Source organism: Rhinolophus hipposideros, assembly GCF_964194185.1.
Source record: "Rhinolophus hipposideros genome assembly, chromosome: 18".
NCBI lineage: Eukaryota > Metazoa > Chordata > Mammalia > Chiroptera > Rhinolophidae > Rhinolophus > Rhinolophus hipposideros.
The window spans coordinates 7,622,649-7,639,458 of NC_138064.1; the positions used below are offsets into that span (position 1 = coordinate 7,622,649).

Sequence of the window (16,810 nt, forward strand, 5' to 3'; positions counted from 1 at the left end):
TGCCCTGTGATCTGCTGATTTATTGCTGATAGGGCCCCGAATGCAGACGGGTGTCTCTGACTTCATTCAGGACCTATTTCCCAGGTGCAATTAATCTTTATTACATTCCAGAGCTCACCTCTGGCTTGGAATGTTAAAAAGATAGGTGAGGAGAGAATCTGGAATCAGTGTCTTCTCCCTTGAGGTTCCCCACCCCGATGAAGCTTACCCTTCGTAGCTGCCCATTGCATCTCACACGCACCTGCATCACATAAAGGAATAATTCTTTGTAAAAACTGCAAATAATACAGGAATGTATAAAAGAGGTCCATAGCAAATGAAAAGCTGTGTCTGTGGGGACACAGTCCCAGAGAGCAGTTGCCAGGCTCTCGGCCTCCCGTGGAAATGTGCTGGCTCGGGCAGTAGATGGCCATCAGCTGTGACTAGTTGGCCATCAGCTGTAATCAGTTAGCCATTGACCACTGATATAAGAGCCGTGGCTGAGCTAGGAAGCGTGGATTGCAGCTAGCAAGTGGGGTGGGTGGGTTGGTTGGTGGGTTGGCAGAGAAGCGGAAGGCGGATTGTGCATTGTGTGGCTCCTGCTTCCTGCATCTCCAACCCAGCCACCATCAAGAATATAGTTGTATGACTCCCCTACCTATGGCTCCGTGGGTTTCCTTTTTGCCTCACCATGTCCTGCGTTCTTATGTGGGGAGCGGGAGCTGAGACCGTGCGTGACAGAGTCCCACCTCCTTGTGTCTTCTAAACAGATTGCAAGCCCCTAAAGATGGTAGTTTGTTCATATATGTATTTTTAGCATCTGGCAAGTCACTTAGCAATATATCTGTGTTTAAAGAAATACTCGTTGAATGAGTGAATCAAAGGGTGAAGAGGAGAGCGGGGCTAGAATTCTGACGAGGGATTCAGGAGGCACAGCACCTTACTCTTCAAAATGTGTCCCTGTGTGCAGCAGCTGGTTAGAAATGCAGGACCTCAGGCTGACCGCAGTGTCCTGGGTCAGAATCTGCATTTTAACAAGGTCCTCAGGTGAGCAGTGAGTGCTTTAAAGTTGGAGGAGACCAAGAGTAGTGCATATCTGCAAAATGCTGATAAACGTGAGCTCTCAGACAAATGCAAGGGAGAGCGTGAGATTTGCATTTAAGCAGCATGCAGGGGGCCCTCTTCACCAGTGGATACCACACCTCAGGGCTGTGTAAAGCCTTCCTGCTTTACTCCCCTCACCGAGCCAGTGTGGCTGTCCTTGGGTGTCCTGTACGACTAGCCTCCTGGGCCATTTCTGATCCATCACCTCCAGTGCCCCTATCTGGTCAGCCCTAAACCCTGGCTCGGAAATAGAAACGTTCCATGCCTCCCAAGAAACAGTTCCAGCCACAGTGTAGAAGTCGTGAGGCTTGCTGTGAAGTCGGGATGCCGGCGTCTCCCATTTTAACCGCTAGACACGCAGGCGTGTGACGCAAGCTCCAAGGCGCGGTTTCTTTATCGGTAACCTGTTCTGCCCTGGTGGCTTGTGAGGACCAGGGGAGTTAAAACCCTTGAGAGTTTGCGTGGTACTCACTCCACGTGTATTCTATTTTTAATGGAGGTCAAAGTCACATAACATAAAATTACCATTTCAAAGTGAACTATTCAGCAACATTTCGTACATTCACAGTGTGGTAGAAACACCACCTCTGTCTGGTTCCAAGACATTTTCACCACCCCAAAAGGAAACCCCGAGCTCATCAAATAGTTGCTCCCCATACCCCGCCTCCAGCCCCAGGCAACCACCAATCTGTTCTCTCTCGATGAATTTTAACTCTTACTAATGATGTTTTTATTAGTCACAGAAAAATAACACCAACATTAGATTTGTTTCTTCTTCCATCTCCTCTCATTGCTCTCCGTGTCTTTAAAAACAGGAGGTTTGCTAATGATGGAAACTGGGAGAATAGGTATGGCAGAAATGTAAATCAGCGGTTTGTGGCATGTGGTCCCAAACCAGCAGCATCCACATTACCTGGAAACTTAGAAATGCAGATTCCTGGGCCTGCCCCAGATCAACTGAGCCACAACTCTGGGGGTGGGCCCAGCAGTCTGTGTTTCAATAAGCTTCCAGATGATTCTCATGCAGGTTCAAGTTCGAGAACCACGACTTTTAATAAACAAGACGTTACCTCTCCAAGCCTGCAGTAATGTGGACAGGTGCCTGCCACACCTGGACCATCCTTGGGCCCAGCAACACATGGGCTGGCACAGAGAGGACCTCTTTGAGCCCAGTTTCTCTGATGCAGTGACATCTGGGTCTCTGTACGGGCACAAACATAAGTCATCCCTGCCGCTGTTTAGTCCTTTCCCCCCTCAGTGTTACCCAACTTACTGCTCGAGGGGTGGAGGGTAGGGGGTAGGGGTTTGCAGCAGAGTATGGCCATGGTTGTTCGGTGTTTGTCTCACACACCCTGCTTTTTTGTCTCACTAGCATATCAAAGTGCAGGCAGCGTTTCCTTTTGGTTGATTCATGTTCAATCCGAGGTCTATTATGAACCTCCAGGCTTTAATTACTACACCATTACCCAGTCAATTCCTTGCCATTTGATATTTATGGCTTTTATTATGTCTCTGTATGTGTAATTGCCTAATTTTATTCTGGAAAGATTTCACCTCATTAGCTGGGTTTTATACCATTCTTCTCATTTGTCCAAATTGTTATTTATCTCTGCTCTCTGTACATGCTTTCTACTTCGGGGTTTTTGTTTTTTTTTTCACCATCCTGACCCCTTATACACCCTTTTTGTCTTTTTCCTGGGATGCATTGTTCTTGTGCCCTTGAAAGCAGGTCTTTCAGTTTTTGCACACTCTGCTCTGTGTGTTCTTTTTCCTGGTCACACGCTGAACTCAGTCTTTTTGTCTCCATGTCATGGTGTCATTGACCCTGTTCAAAGGACTTGAGGCCTGGCTCTTCAGCCCCGTACACACCACAGGCAGCGGCCTCTCTCTGCCTGGCCAATTAAGGACCAGGAAAGGTGTGTGGATGGAGCATTTTTGTCTTCTTTTAAGAGAAAGCTACTAAAAATAACTCTGAAATGTTCTCGGAAATGCTTTGCTAACACCCCCCTCCCTCAGTTACCCCAGTGCCTCAAAAGAATTTAGGGTTTGGTTTATTTGCTTGCGTATTTTTTTAGGTTCCACCGCAGACCTGCTGAGTCAAACTTTGGGGGAGCAGGCCAGCAGTCTGTGTTTAATAAACATTCCAAACGAGGCAGACGCTGATGTCCACTCACGTTGGAGAGCCGCTGTTCTGAAGAGATGCCAGAAGAATCTCAGAAACCCATCTCATGTCAGCAATACTATTTATTCCACCTGAGTCCTTAACTTTGCCAAAGAACGAGATGAATAATCTCTGTAGCAGTTGTGTACCGTTTTCTGGTGTGTGGTGTTTTTTTTTGTTTTGTTTTGTTTTGTTTTCCAACAGCTTTTCCCTAGAGCTATAAAAATATGTCAGTAAATCAAATGGTAGCACCCCGGGACAAGAGGTCATGTAATTATTGTAGCCATAGTAGACCAATTGTCTTCATCGTTGGGTGTTTGAGATGTCTCAAGCACTCAGAGATCTTTAACTCCGTTTTTTTTTTTTCCATTTAATTTTTGCAACCCGTCCTGGGGAGGTATTCCTCTCTCCATTTCTGTGGGAGAAAACTTAGGTTCAGGAAAGTGCATCACATCACCAGATCCGGTGAAGGTCCTGGGAAATCATCTCAGTCTAGAGCCACAGCACTATGGACTCGTCTGTGACCATATCAAGGAATACCCTGGTCAAAGGTTTATTACTGTCTCACTGTCTCTTTTTTCCAGTAGGAATAAGGCCCAGTGTGTTTTGGCAGGAATCAGTAACCAAGAACCTGAGCTTGAGGGTCGGGCACCTAAATTCCTGTGCTACATGAGCTGGGGCTAATGATACAGCCTCTCTTTGCATCAGTTTTTCCATCTGTACATTGGGAGGGTGCAGTGTGTCTGTCATGTGGTAGTATAAATGAGACAGTCCGTGAAAGCGCTTACAATGAGGCTTGGGCAATAAATGCTCTCGATTAATATTAGCTGCTCCTCACCTTTCTCTGCTCCCTTCTCTGCATCTTTAAAGCTATCTCTTTTAGGTTTCTTTACTTTGGGGCTCCCTTCCCTTATCTGTAAAACGGGAGTGGTGGACCAGGTGGCCTGGCAGCCTTGTGTTCTGCTGTGTTCCGGTTTGTTTTCCTGCTTGGCACACTTTCTATAATTGCAATGTTCTTTGTCCTCTGCCCATTTAAAATCATCATATTAGGGCTTTGGCACGGTTGTTTGATTTTATGAACTTACTCAAAATTCATGATTGCAATTAAGCTCTTCTGCAGCCCCCTTGAGGCAACTCAGTGTTCATTCTAATGCTTCTCTCTGGGCTCTGGGAAATCACCATTAGCATTTGTACTGATGGGGAACCCAGGAGGAGTTGACTCCCTCTGGCCCCAAAGTCTCTGTGAAAAGACCTCAAGCTGGGCTTACACGTGGACTTCAGAAGAGGTCAGGGTCTTGGTGATGTGATCTAAGGACTCAGGCTTCATTCTGGGGTGTTCCATGATTCTGTTATTCATGCCAAACTCTCCTGTGTTGTATGTGTGTGGAGAGGACATCATTGAGGCAAATAAGACTCTTTATTTATTTGTTGGTTGACCATGGGAAAAGATTGGCATTTCCTCAAGTGGGTCAGGAGACAGGTTTCAGCAGAGCTTGTGAAGTTGACAATACTCTGAGGATGGGTGTCCAGGGGTGGCCGTAACTGCTTCGTATTGGGACTTATCACCCAGACCACCCGGCCATGACTTGTTCTTCGGTCATGGTGCCCCAACTCGTTCTCTGTGCCCATAGCCCCCTGTGTTCCTGTAGAAGATTCCTGCTTGAATATGAGCCCAGGGGCCTTTCTGTCTTGCATTTCTGGTGTAAGTTGATGACAACACTACTCTATTTATATGCTTCTTATGCTAAAACAATGGGCGAGCCTCTGGCTGACATTCAAATATCCCCCGAAACCGGTCATCAGAGAGCCATGTTCACTGTAGTCATGATTTTACTTTAGTGGCTGGTAAAAGTGTTGTATGAAATGGTGAGCAAGGGCCAAACAGGAATAGGAAGGGGGAAGGCAATAAAAAGATGATAGACGCCAACCCGGTGGAGTCTGTTCCAGGCACTTGGCCTTTGTGTCGTGACTTAAGGTGCACAGCTGTCCTATAAAGTGGCCTTTACAGAATGTTGGTACATCTCACAGAGGCATGCACTGCTTTGTGCAATCGTACACTAGTTTTGCCCTGGCTCTTTTCATCATCGATGCTTCCTGTAGTGGCTTCGTGTCAGGATTGGGGCAAGACGGACAATCCCTTCTCTTTGGAGAAAACACGGTACAAGGTTGCACACTGTCCTTGGTGGCTATGAAGAGATCATTCTGCTTTGTGTGACCCTCCATTGGAGTCGAAGTAGCATAGATGAGAGGTGATGGCATAGGCCCTCGAGGCTCCAGGGCTGGCTAAGGGGAAGCAGAAAGGACTGGACTTGCCCCAGATGTGGATAGCTCAACAGAAAGTGTGAGGCAAGTGTGTCAGGGACAGCCAGCGGGATATAATCCAGTAACAGGACGCTGAGCCTGAGATGGCAAGGGTGGTCCTAGAAGTCAGAGAAGGGGCCTTGTACTCAGCATCTAATGGTCACACCCAAGCCAAATAAGTTCCTGATCTGTACCACTGGAGAAGAAGGTGCAGAAACACAGACCACTCAGAGGGGAATTTGACATTTATGGAAAGACAGTCTGCGGGGACACGCCACAGCAACTTTGGACACTTGCCCTGAAAGATCGGTACCCTTCTTCAGGGATAAATGAGATAAGAGAGACCCTATACCTTTGTCCAGGAGGGACTGGGATTTATAGACCTGCTTCAGTGAGCTAGAGGACATTCATCAAAGTTCTCTGAGCCTCTTTAGACATGAAATCCATTGAGTTTTAAGGCAATAAGTATGTAAAAGCAATCTGTAAGCTACAGCATGGCGGGAAGAGATCTGGAAATGGAAAACCTTAAAAATTAAATTCCAGGACTGACGTAGGCTAGCTCTAGGATCTAAGCAAGTTGCCTCTTCCTTTTATTTCAGCATTTTGAAGAGAGTAATAATAATAATGCGTGCCTTATCAATCGTGTGGACTTGTTGGGGGTCAGTTGATAGAACATGTGTAAATGCACGCTGTAAACTATGAAGTATTTTATAAAATGTGTTATACTTAATATTGCAAACATATCCTGTGTTTTATTTTATAAAACATGCAGACGCTTGCAACTTCTTGTGCTAGACAACATGTTCTAAGATGAGTGATAATAGGTTTTAGCATTCCATCCATCGCGGTTTCTGTTCCAGTATGTTTGCTCTTAAAGCTGAAGAGCGAGGAAAAAATAAAGATGAAAAATATGCCTTGATATTTCTGAATGAAACTTTTCAAAACGTCTTAGGTGAACATGGTTAATACCAGAATGTTGGAATTGAATATAGATATATCAGTGTGTTAAATTTTTAAAAAGCCACCATCCACCTTAAGAATTATTTCTCATAGTAATATCCAACTAGGAACATGCACCATCGCAGTCTTTTCTAAAATATTCCTGTAAGAATGTTGACCTGAAAACCCCTACAGGTAACTTTAAAGTTTTGTGTCTACCTTGTCTAAAGAGATGAGTCAAGAAGGAAGGTTTACTTTTCTTTAGGTGGATAAATATGATAAGATGGATGGTACGTTAAAGAATAAAAGAGTAGGGCTTCTCCAAGCTGATTTACATATTGATTACTTAAATTACTCCTTAATTTAGTGCCTGCTAATAAACTGTGCCTTGAAAATAATTCTGGAACATTTTATTGGCTGCAGTAATTCTACCTACAGTGTATGCAGATCACATCCTCATTAAATATTGATGTGCTCATGAAATGTTAATGGCATGCTAATGTGAAATGCTGGGGAATGTCCTCGCTGGGAGCTGGCAGCTGGCTGAAAATTACCTGTCTTGTGTCTTTCTTGATGTTCTGTCTTCTTCTCACTCTGTTTTGTCCATTCTTTTCCCCATCACCGGGATATTCAGATTTGCTCCTTGAGACATAGGATGGTTGTCTCAGAGACACACTTTGTAAAAGAGAAATAAGGATTCCCTGATACATCGACAGGAATTTACTTGTCCTTCCATCCTGCTTTCCTGAATTGAAATTCCTGGTTAGAACCAGAAAGGATTTTCCTAAAAGGAGGAGGGTGATTCAGGCTCAGTCAATTGAGACTTTGTGCTCAGGCATCTCGTCCAGAAGAGACCTTGGAGAGGGCATGGGACTTCCAGGGATCCCGCAGGGGCTGTTCCATGCTTGCTAGGAGAAGGGATTGAGTTGGAGTTATATACAGCTTTTGTCAAAGAAAAACAACCCACCCAAAGCCTATGTTTCCTAAAGAGACTGCAAGGAAGAATTGTTACCATAAATCCCAAGGACGGTAAAGGTTACGTCCATGATGATATTCGGTGTGTAATTATGTAAGAGAGCACACACTACAAACTTGAAAAGTCCCACAACACAGGATGGTTCATTGACTTGGTGGACAATCGTGAGGGTGATAAAGTGATCATCATCAGGGCAGCGAAACTGCCCGTGATGCGTCGTGGACGAGGAGATGGAGTACGCACACGATTTGCGTTGTATTGTGGCTAGGTAGCAGGGCAATGCTAGAAGGCACGTCCCCACGTGGAAGCAGTTGATTTGTTATCGGGGACTGTCAATGCATACAATACTTTGTGCGCGTGTGTGTATGTTATCGTTACGGTGTTTATGCAGAAAATATTCGGAGCACGTTTTTATTAAACTCCTACTCCTTTGGTTTTAAATAATTCACCCTCTTTTTCACATTATTTCACTATTTGGAACCCTGTTGGTATCCAGAAAAATCAGCCCTTTTATTTACTTTTCCTCCTTCCGTTTTTCTTCGCTCCTTCCTTCTTCTCTCCTTCCCAATATTCCTTTCACCTCTCTTTTCTGAAAGCCTTCTCCTCCTTGTTCTCGTCATTCTCTCCTGCCTCTCTGCCTGTTCGATCACTTCCCATGTGCTGAGTGACTGTGCAGCCCAGCCTGAGCTGCCCTGGTTTCTGTCAGGGGCACTGCCCAGGACCTCCAGAAGGACTGTGCTTTCTTTCTTACTCCCCACTGTCCACTCCCCACAACCATACATGTTTTCAAAACCAATCAGGTCACGTCACTCACCCATCTAAACCTAACAGTTAACTTCTCAGGGTCTTGAATGACACCCCACACAGCCCTGGGGTGCTGGCTGACCTACCCCTGAGGCTCCTCTGCCTTGCTCTGCGTCCCTCTGTGTCCTGGAACCCAAAATGTGGCCGTGCAGACCCCTGCCCACTGTCCACCAGGCAGCGTGCTGGCCTGCCCGAAACACACCCTACTCAACGCAGGGACTCTGTCGGTGCTCGCTCTACCTGGCAAGTTCTTCCTCACACACCTTGACATGGCAAACTCCTTCTCCTCCTTTCATTCCCAGTAGCCACCTGGTTATCGAAACTCTCCTCCCCAGCTTCCCTGTTACTCTTTACAGTTAATTTTTTGAGGAGGTAGCAAACAGTTCACCGGGGAAGTCAGAGGTGGCGTCAGATACGGAAATGCTGGTTATTCCTCTTGTCAACATATGGATTTGAAGTTTAGTAACTTTAAAATAGAATTGTGTTGTTTTGTTTTCCTTTTGTTTAATCCATTGATAGAATGGCTGGCTCCCTTAGTTGTCCCAGGAATATCTCAAACTACCTTAAGGAAAGAGCAGAATTTATTGAGGGACCTAAGGGTATTCAGAGGAAGGGTTGGACAAACAAACTTTAAGGATAGGGAAGTAGTTTTGCTACAGGAACAAGTGGGACCAGCCACTCAAGTGCTTCCAGGGCTCCCATGGCCTCTTCTCGCTGTTTTTCTTTGCATTTTGGCTCCCTTCCTTTCTTTCTTCTTTCTTTCTTTCTTTCTTTTTTTTTTTTTTTCATTGCAGTCTTACCTTCAGATAGCCCCTGCACTCATGTCCCTTAGGTGCTGTCAACACAATTGGCACAATTTTTCCCTTTTCCTATGATAAGGCTCAGGGAAGGACTCTGATTGGTCCAGTTTGTGTCCCATGTCCTTTAGGTGTAGTTCAGTCAACTAAGGCCAGGGGTGAAATCTTGTAAGAACAGGGAAACCTCTGCGGGAACTATGTGGTTAAAGTGCAGGAGTTGAAGTCACAGAAGGGTTGCTTTTCCCAGGAAAGGGAAGACATGATGGGAGGACAAGAGTAATTTTGTCACTTACATTAAAAATGCTTTATTGTACTGTTTTGAAAAAATTCTCTCCAAAGGCATCTCTGTAGTTCAGTCAACTAAGTGGACACCAACAAGCAAAATATCCTCTTACAGGGTCTAAGAAGGGTCTAGGATATTTGGCTCATGTAAGATTTGAGGTTCTATCTACTGAGAATATACTGACAGGACGATTTTGTCCTGGCTCCTAGGGCTTGAGTTTGGTGGTTTGGAGAGGATCAATTTCTCTGTGTCAGTGTCTTTGATGTTTTATGTGAGCTCACTTCCCTTGGTGACCTGTTCTCTTTCCTGTTTACAGGTCGTGCTTGAGAATAGTAGCCGAGAAGATAAGCACGAATGTCCCTTTGGCCGCAGTAGCATAGAGCTGACCAAGATGCTGTGTGAGATCTTGAAAGTGGGAGAGCTGCGTAAGTACACTTGTTTCCCACATGGGTATAAAGCTGGGCAGAGACCAGCTCCCAGGGTTGTGTCCCCACCTCCATGAAGAATCCCAAGGTGCTGAAAGCTAGGCTGGGTATCACGTGGACTGAACGCTCATTGGCTCAGGTTTCCAGCATAGATATTTCTGCATGTATGCTCTGGGAATAAATGTTATTAAAACCCACAAGAATGGAAAAATTGGCAGGGACTGTGACTGAATTCCAAATATTAGAAAAATGAGTGTGTCTTAAAACAGCCTTGCATTTAATACTCTGTTAGGAAAAAAGATCTGTGGATTTCTTTCTTTCTTTTTTTTTTTTATAATTCAAGTTTTTAATGTACCAATAGATCATTTTCTTCTCTTTCTTTTGAAACAATTTTTCTCTATCAAGAAAAAAAAACTGAATACCTTAATGACATCTCTTGCTCCCAGTATCTCACTTGTTTAAAATGCTTTCTCTAAGAAGGAAGGCATTATTGAAGAAGACGGGTAGCTGATCATGACACATATGGTCAAAGATATGTCTACTGCTCTTTTTCTTATTTATATTACAAAATTTCAGAGAATACACCCGGAAAATGAGGGCATGATAATTTCTTTGCCTTCTGCTCCTTGGTGTAATTTGGCTTTAACCTGTTGGAGTGAATCTGATTGAACCTGGTCCACAATCACTGTCAAGGATGACCTTCCTTAGAGCGGCTGCTTTCATTCCCTCCAACATCGATAGAGCTGACACACGTATAAATCTTTCCTTGTAGGCTTAATAACGTGGGCACCAGAGAAGACTGTACCTGAGAAATGTTGGGTGTTTGGCATTATGGTGGGAGCATAAATATTCAGTCACATGCTTTAGAGTTTACAGAAAAATGTTCTGAAATGATTAATGGGAAGAGATCCAATGATTAAATTGGAAAGGGGGTTATTATTTGTGTGCAGGGTAGAACTGACTATGATATCACTAACGTAAACTAGAAAATTCAGAACTTAGTAAGGAAAAAGCTAAGACGTTGTGCCTGTTTCAGTAAGAAAAACAGACGTTATCATCCTCCCCTGTGGGTGGGTGGGGGAAGGAAGCTGGAGTTGGCATGGAACTGCCATGAAAGTTCATTACTTATGAGCCAAAATTCAGGCATTTTTGCACGAGTGGAGTAGCCGCCTGACCTGAGAGATTTCTGTGTCAATCTACTCGGGTTCACTGATAACCAGTGTGAACATTTTCATTTACTTGGATCCTTTGATGTGATCCTAATTAGAGTAACTCGTTGAGATTTATGTATGCTTGATAGCTTACTGTGTATTGAGCTGAAGGCACAAAGTCCTGAATCAGGCAAATCCTACTGAATTCCTCAGTCTGATGACTGTGACTCTCTCACGTTCATCTCAATGTTATGGGGAAACTATAAAAAGTCACTAAAATGCATGGCAAACCATTGAGGATTTTCAGAAACTGGGGAACTGTGCTGATCTCCGTGGCTGACACTTCTCGCTCCAGGTTATTGCCCCTCATTTCCCTGTCTTTGCCCCTCCCCAAGTTCCATCCCCCACAAGGGCTTGCTTTGGCTATCAGCTCTCATCTGGATGGCAGCATGAAGGTATGTGCTCTTGTGCTTTGACTGCCGTAGCCAGCTTCCTGCTCTTCTCGGCCTAATGGACATGAGTCTATCCTGCTAAAAGTTAACACATATCAGACAAATGGTGGAGGACAAGAAGAACGTTGGGAATAAAGGGGATTTGTGTTCTATCTCTGCCACTTACCACGTTTGTGTCCTTGGGTATCATACAAACTTCACTGTGCTCTTATACCCCCACATGTTTGCAGAAACAGATTGGTAGTATTTGGGGTAAGTGACAATTTCAGTAGTTTTGGTCCGTGGTGGATTGCATGTATGATGGTGGCCTCATGAGATTATAATGGAGCTGAAAAATTCCTATGGCCTAGTGATGTTGTAGCCATTATAATGTACATAATGCAATACACCACACACGTGTTTGTGGTGACACTGGTGTAAACAAACCTACTGGGCTGCCAGTCATATAAAAGTCCAGCACCTACAGTTATGTGCAGTATGTAATACCTGATAACGATAACAAATGACTGCATCACTGGTTTATGTGTTTACTATACAGTATGTTGTGTTCAGCTGGCGGCAGCCTCATACGTGAGCTGTTTGCCATGTCTCTTGATTGCGTCTTCTCTCGTCTGCTTGCTCTCATCTGTGTTGTTCTGTGTCGTAAGATGTTGTGCAGGCTTGTAGCCTGGGTGCCGTAGGCTCTGCCGTGGAGCCTAGCTGTGCAGGAGGCTATGCCCCCTAGGGCTGTGTGAGTGCACTCCGTGATGTTCTCACCACAACAAAACTGCCTAACCTCAGACTGCCTCCCCATCGTTAAGTGGCGCGGACTGTAATTGTATCCATTTTGGCTTGATCACAGGTAACCTCACTGGCTGAAATTGCTGTCATAGGAGTGAAAGGAGTACCCTGGGAACAGATAATAGTCAACCCAAGGGGACTAACTTGGAAAAGATGGCCAAATTCCAGGCAATGTGAGGGCAGGATAAACGTGGATCAATGGGACCCCACCTGTGGGTAGAGGGGAACCGTGGTGGCAAAGTCTGAGCAGACAGTGCCTCTCAGGTAAATGTTAGCTCTGTGCTTTGGGAGTTGAGGTCGGAGTGGGGACGGGGGTGTGTGCTAGGTATAGAACAGGGGCTGACTGCTGGCTGGTGTAGAGCAGCACCCCAGATTTTTGATGACCCGGTAGGCAAGCCAGGTTCTGTGGGCTGACATAACATAATGCAGATGAAGGCAAATACCTCAGGGATCCCTGTGGGTACCCCAGATGCTATCCTTGGACTGCAGATTATTCCATATCCCACCCTCTGCTGGAAAGACCGTTCCCAGCATTCTGCCACAACTTGCTTAGTACCTAGTCAGGCCCGGTCCCTACAGCGAGGCAGGGCTCGTACAGCTAAAGCCTGACATACTCATGGCAGGTTCCCTTCCTCTAAGATGGCAAATGCATGTATTCATTTGTTCAATAAAAATCTTTTGATTACTTACAATGTGCCAGGGACTATGATTGACATTGCAGGTACAAAGGTGAACCAGATACGGTCTTTGTCCCCAAAGCTTCTGCTTCAGAAAGCGAAACAACGAGTTGGGACTGATACTTTATCCTATTAGTTATAAGTCATTTTATATACATATATATATATATATATATATATATATATATATATATATATGCCCATAATTTGTTCTAAAGCCAAATTTTCCCAGTGTTTTGATACTTGAAGTTTTTAGGTTGATCCACTGCAAAGGCCGTTCTGGACATTGTGCAAGACTAATAAAAATTCCCATGTTTCTGAAGTCAACATACCCAGATGAGTTGTTTTCTGTTCATGAAATGTTAAAGGATTGCTACATTCTGACTGCGTGCTAGACATCGAATGATGAAACACCCTGTGGTAAGAGGAAAATTGCTTTTTAATGGATTGCCTCTTGCCCATTGCCATATTAAATAAGTTACTAATATGAAAAACAAATCTGAGTGCACCCTTATATTGAAGGAGATGTCTATTTTTCTTCTGAGAAAATTAGTTTCACAAACAAATCCATCATCTCTTGGGTAGTATGTGTCTGCTTTTCTCCATTTCCAAGTTGATGGTTCTTCTCGAGCGTGTGTTCATAATTGACCTGGGAGACGTCAGATCTATAAGCAGGTGCTGTGAGACCCAAGACGCACCCAGTGAAAAATTTAGCTGATGGGAAAAAAGGACATCCGGAAAAGCAGAACAACCTAGAAATGCTTTGTCTTTTGATTTAACTTCAAGTCTTTTGAGGAAACTTACTTCTGAATTACCAATTATTACATTTTGGTGTTTGAAGCAAACATATTAGTGTTCAATTAAATGACTAATGCCAAATATGTATGCAGGTTTTTTTAGATTACTTTTTTAAAAGCCCCCTTTTTTTGCTTCCTAATTATCGACATTGCAAGAGGCCAGTGTTTAATAGTGTGGTATAGAAAATAATGCCTATTTATATTCTCAGACCACTTGATCAAGGTTATTTAACTGAAGCCTATACCACCCCCAGGAGTTAATCAAGATCATTTGCATCTATGTTTATTAATGAAGAGAAGACTTGTACTTACTACATGTTGTCCAGGGCCATTGAGCCAAATTGGTGTCCAGGACGCCCAAGAACAGTGTAGAAAGAGGCAGGGAAGTCTAGCGCTTGCATTTTGGCATCCAGATGACCCATCTTTAAATCACCATTCAGCTACTAATTGGATGCCTCAGACATACTTCTCAGTTCCAAACTTCTGGTTCCTTATCTATAAAATAAAGACAGTACTATACATAATTGTTAGGAAGATTAAATGAGATCATGGATATTGCTTCAGTTGGAAGATGGATAGTTTTTTTGTTTGTTTTGTTTCGCTTTTTTTTTTTTTGCAAGTGTTGGCGTCTCTCTTTCCATAAGCAAACTGTAGGTTAAGCCATGGAGGGACCGTGCTCTGCTTGAAGTGTCTGCTGAACCAGGACTGGAACAATGTCCTTGTTTCTTTACATGCTCACTAAAATTATTCTTCTCAGTCTGCTTTGTCCGTGAGGTGCTTTAAAGAGCAAGACATTTGTTTTCCTTTAGTTTCAATTTTAAAAAATCACACAGAAGAACACTTATAGACCGGGATATGGTCACAGATCCTAATGGCCTGGGGTTTATAATTGGAAGCCCCAATTAGAGGAATAGATGGAAGTAGAGGGAAGAGCAAGTGTTCAAAGGAACAGGTATATTTTTGGGGGGTCGGGATGGAGGCACAGAGGGTGGTGCCTTTACAGAAGAGAGACAAAGTGCAGACAAACCCACAGATACTTGTTACAAATATGGAATCCTCATGAAGAGACTAACAGGGGCTAAACATTGGTTACTGTTGTTTTCCTTACTGTAGTTCTGTCCTCAAAGCAATAAGTTGTTTAGCTATGCACAGAAAGCTTGGTTTCTGTTACAAACAGGTTCATTACTTATTTTGGGGGGTAGAATGTAACCCAGTTACATTCCAATGTTAGGTAAGGCTAGGATATTTCACTTGGTCTCTCATTCGTTCATTTATTCAGTAACTATAGGGTTTCCTCTTCATAAGTCACAGCCTAATCTTTCATGACACAGACTTAGAACACACCCTCATCCTCAAGCAGCTCCTGTTCTAACAGGAGAGTCCTTCACATAAACAAGTGATTGCGAAACATTTTGCCATTTGCCTTTAAGTTATAATAATGTCATTAAGAGGCAGTGCTCAGTGCTATTCCTTCATGGGGAGCTGGGCAGGCTGAGGAAGGGAGAGTCTTGGAAGATGTGACCCAGAAGAGATCCTTGAGTTTGTGGAATCACAAAGATGCAGAGAAGAGTAACAGCCATGCAAGCACATCATGTATGTGGTGGGCAGTGGCTGTTGAAAATTCCAGGCAGTGAGAACTGTAGGGGGAAAAATAAGGAGGTTCAGAGGATTCTACTTCAATGTGGCTAAAGCAAAAGGCTTGAGGAAACAAGAAAATGGAGCTGATGCTGGCAGGAAAACAAGAGTCAGATTGTGACAGTTTGCAGTGCAGAGACTTTGGACTCCACCAGGAAATGGTGCCAGGAGAAGAATATTATTAATAAGAAGAAATGTCTCAGTCTTCGGCATAAAATTCTAGAATTGGAGCATGCTACTGTCTGGGGCCAGGGACAAGGACAAGCTTATCTCACTCATGCGAGTCCTGGCCCAGATAGTGTCTCTGTCAGGGGGCTTTCAGCTGCAGGTGATAGAAATCCCAACTCAAAATGCCCAATGGAAGAAGAACATTTATCGAATGTCATTATTGCAGATTTGAGAAGGTCCTAGGGTTGGTTAACTGTTCAGTGATATCATCAGGACCCAAGATCTTTTCATCATTTGGCTCTGCCATCCTTGGAGTACCAAATATGTCCGTAGGCTGGTAACAAAATGGTGGCCACCGTTACATGGTCCAGAGGAACGAGAGCCTGTCTCTTCCAGTGAGTCTCTTCTATGTGTGGAAATGTTTCCAAAAGCCGGTTAGCAGAGTTTCTCTCATGCCTCATCGGCTAACACTGTGGCCTGAGCCTGTGTGTAACCCAGTCAATGATGAGGGGAGTGGGACCTTCTGATGGTCAGACCCGTCATGAGCTGCTCCTTAGACTGACGGTGAAACCAGCCTTCCCTGAGGATATGGTCACAGGATGGTAGATAGCTGAAGAAAATTGAGGTTTGTTAAGATAAGAGACAATACCTACTTCAAAACCCTTAATTCAGTCCTTTTACTTTAAAAATTCTTTTCTGCATTTTCCTTACTGCTGTAGAAAACTATAACAAATTGAAGTCAGATTGTAGCCCTCTGTCGTTTCACCTTTATTGGGAATTGGGGAAATGCACTAGTATTTCTTTTAATGTAGCAATATCAAAGGTTGCAGAAAAATGAAAATTGAGGTTTTATTATAATGTATTTCATTTTTCATCACTAAGAGGCTAGGACTCCACTACCTTACTTTCCTTTTAGCAAATGGATATTTCCACTTCTTCAATTACGCTTTTTGTGTGTGGGGGGGTTATTCTCAGGTGTACTTCGAAGGGCAGAGTGAACATACATTTGTGATTCATGCCTTCATAGTTCTCTGAAACCATTTTGCCATCTTCACCTGTTTGATCATATATATAATTAGGTTAAAATTTAATAGCTACTTCTCTGTTTTTTAAAAAAACAAGAACGAAATCTATATCACACATTGCAAAAATGTTCAGCATTTCCTTACTTTGTCTGTCAGTGGCAATATTTATTACAACACACCAGTGGTACTGAGTGAAGCAGCTGGGCAATTCATCACCCAGACACCTTTGCTTTAGCAAGTAAAAATAACACGTGAGCTATCTGAAGGACTCTTTGGAATCCAACAATTAGAACAGACGCTTAACTCTGGGACATTGGTGCTTTCATATTTTGAGAAGTACCATCCATCACTTTCAT

General features: G+C 43.7%; 1 protein-coding gene across 9 annotated transcripts in view; it reads left to right on the forward strand.

Annotated features, from left to right (window-relative positions):
- ELMO1 (engulfment and cell motility 1) overlaps positions 1–16,810 on the forward strand; it is a 478,109-nt gene that overhangs the window by 251,133 nt on the left and 210,166 nt on the right. For all 9 annotated transcript variants that reach the window (XM_081079148.1, XM_081079151.1, XM_081079150.1 and 6 more), the window contains one exon: positions 9,661–9,769. In XM_081079148.1, the coding sequence (XP_080935274.1) occupies positions 9,661–9,769 (109 nt within the window). The remainder of the gene's footprint in view (positions 1–9,660; positions 9,770–16,810) is intronic.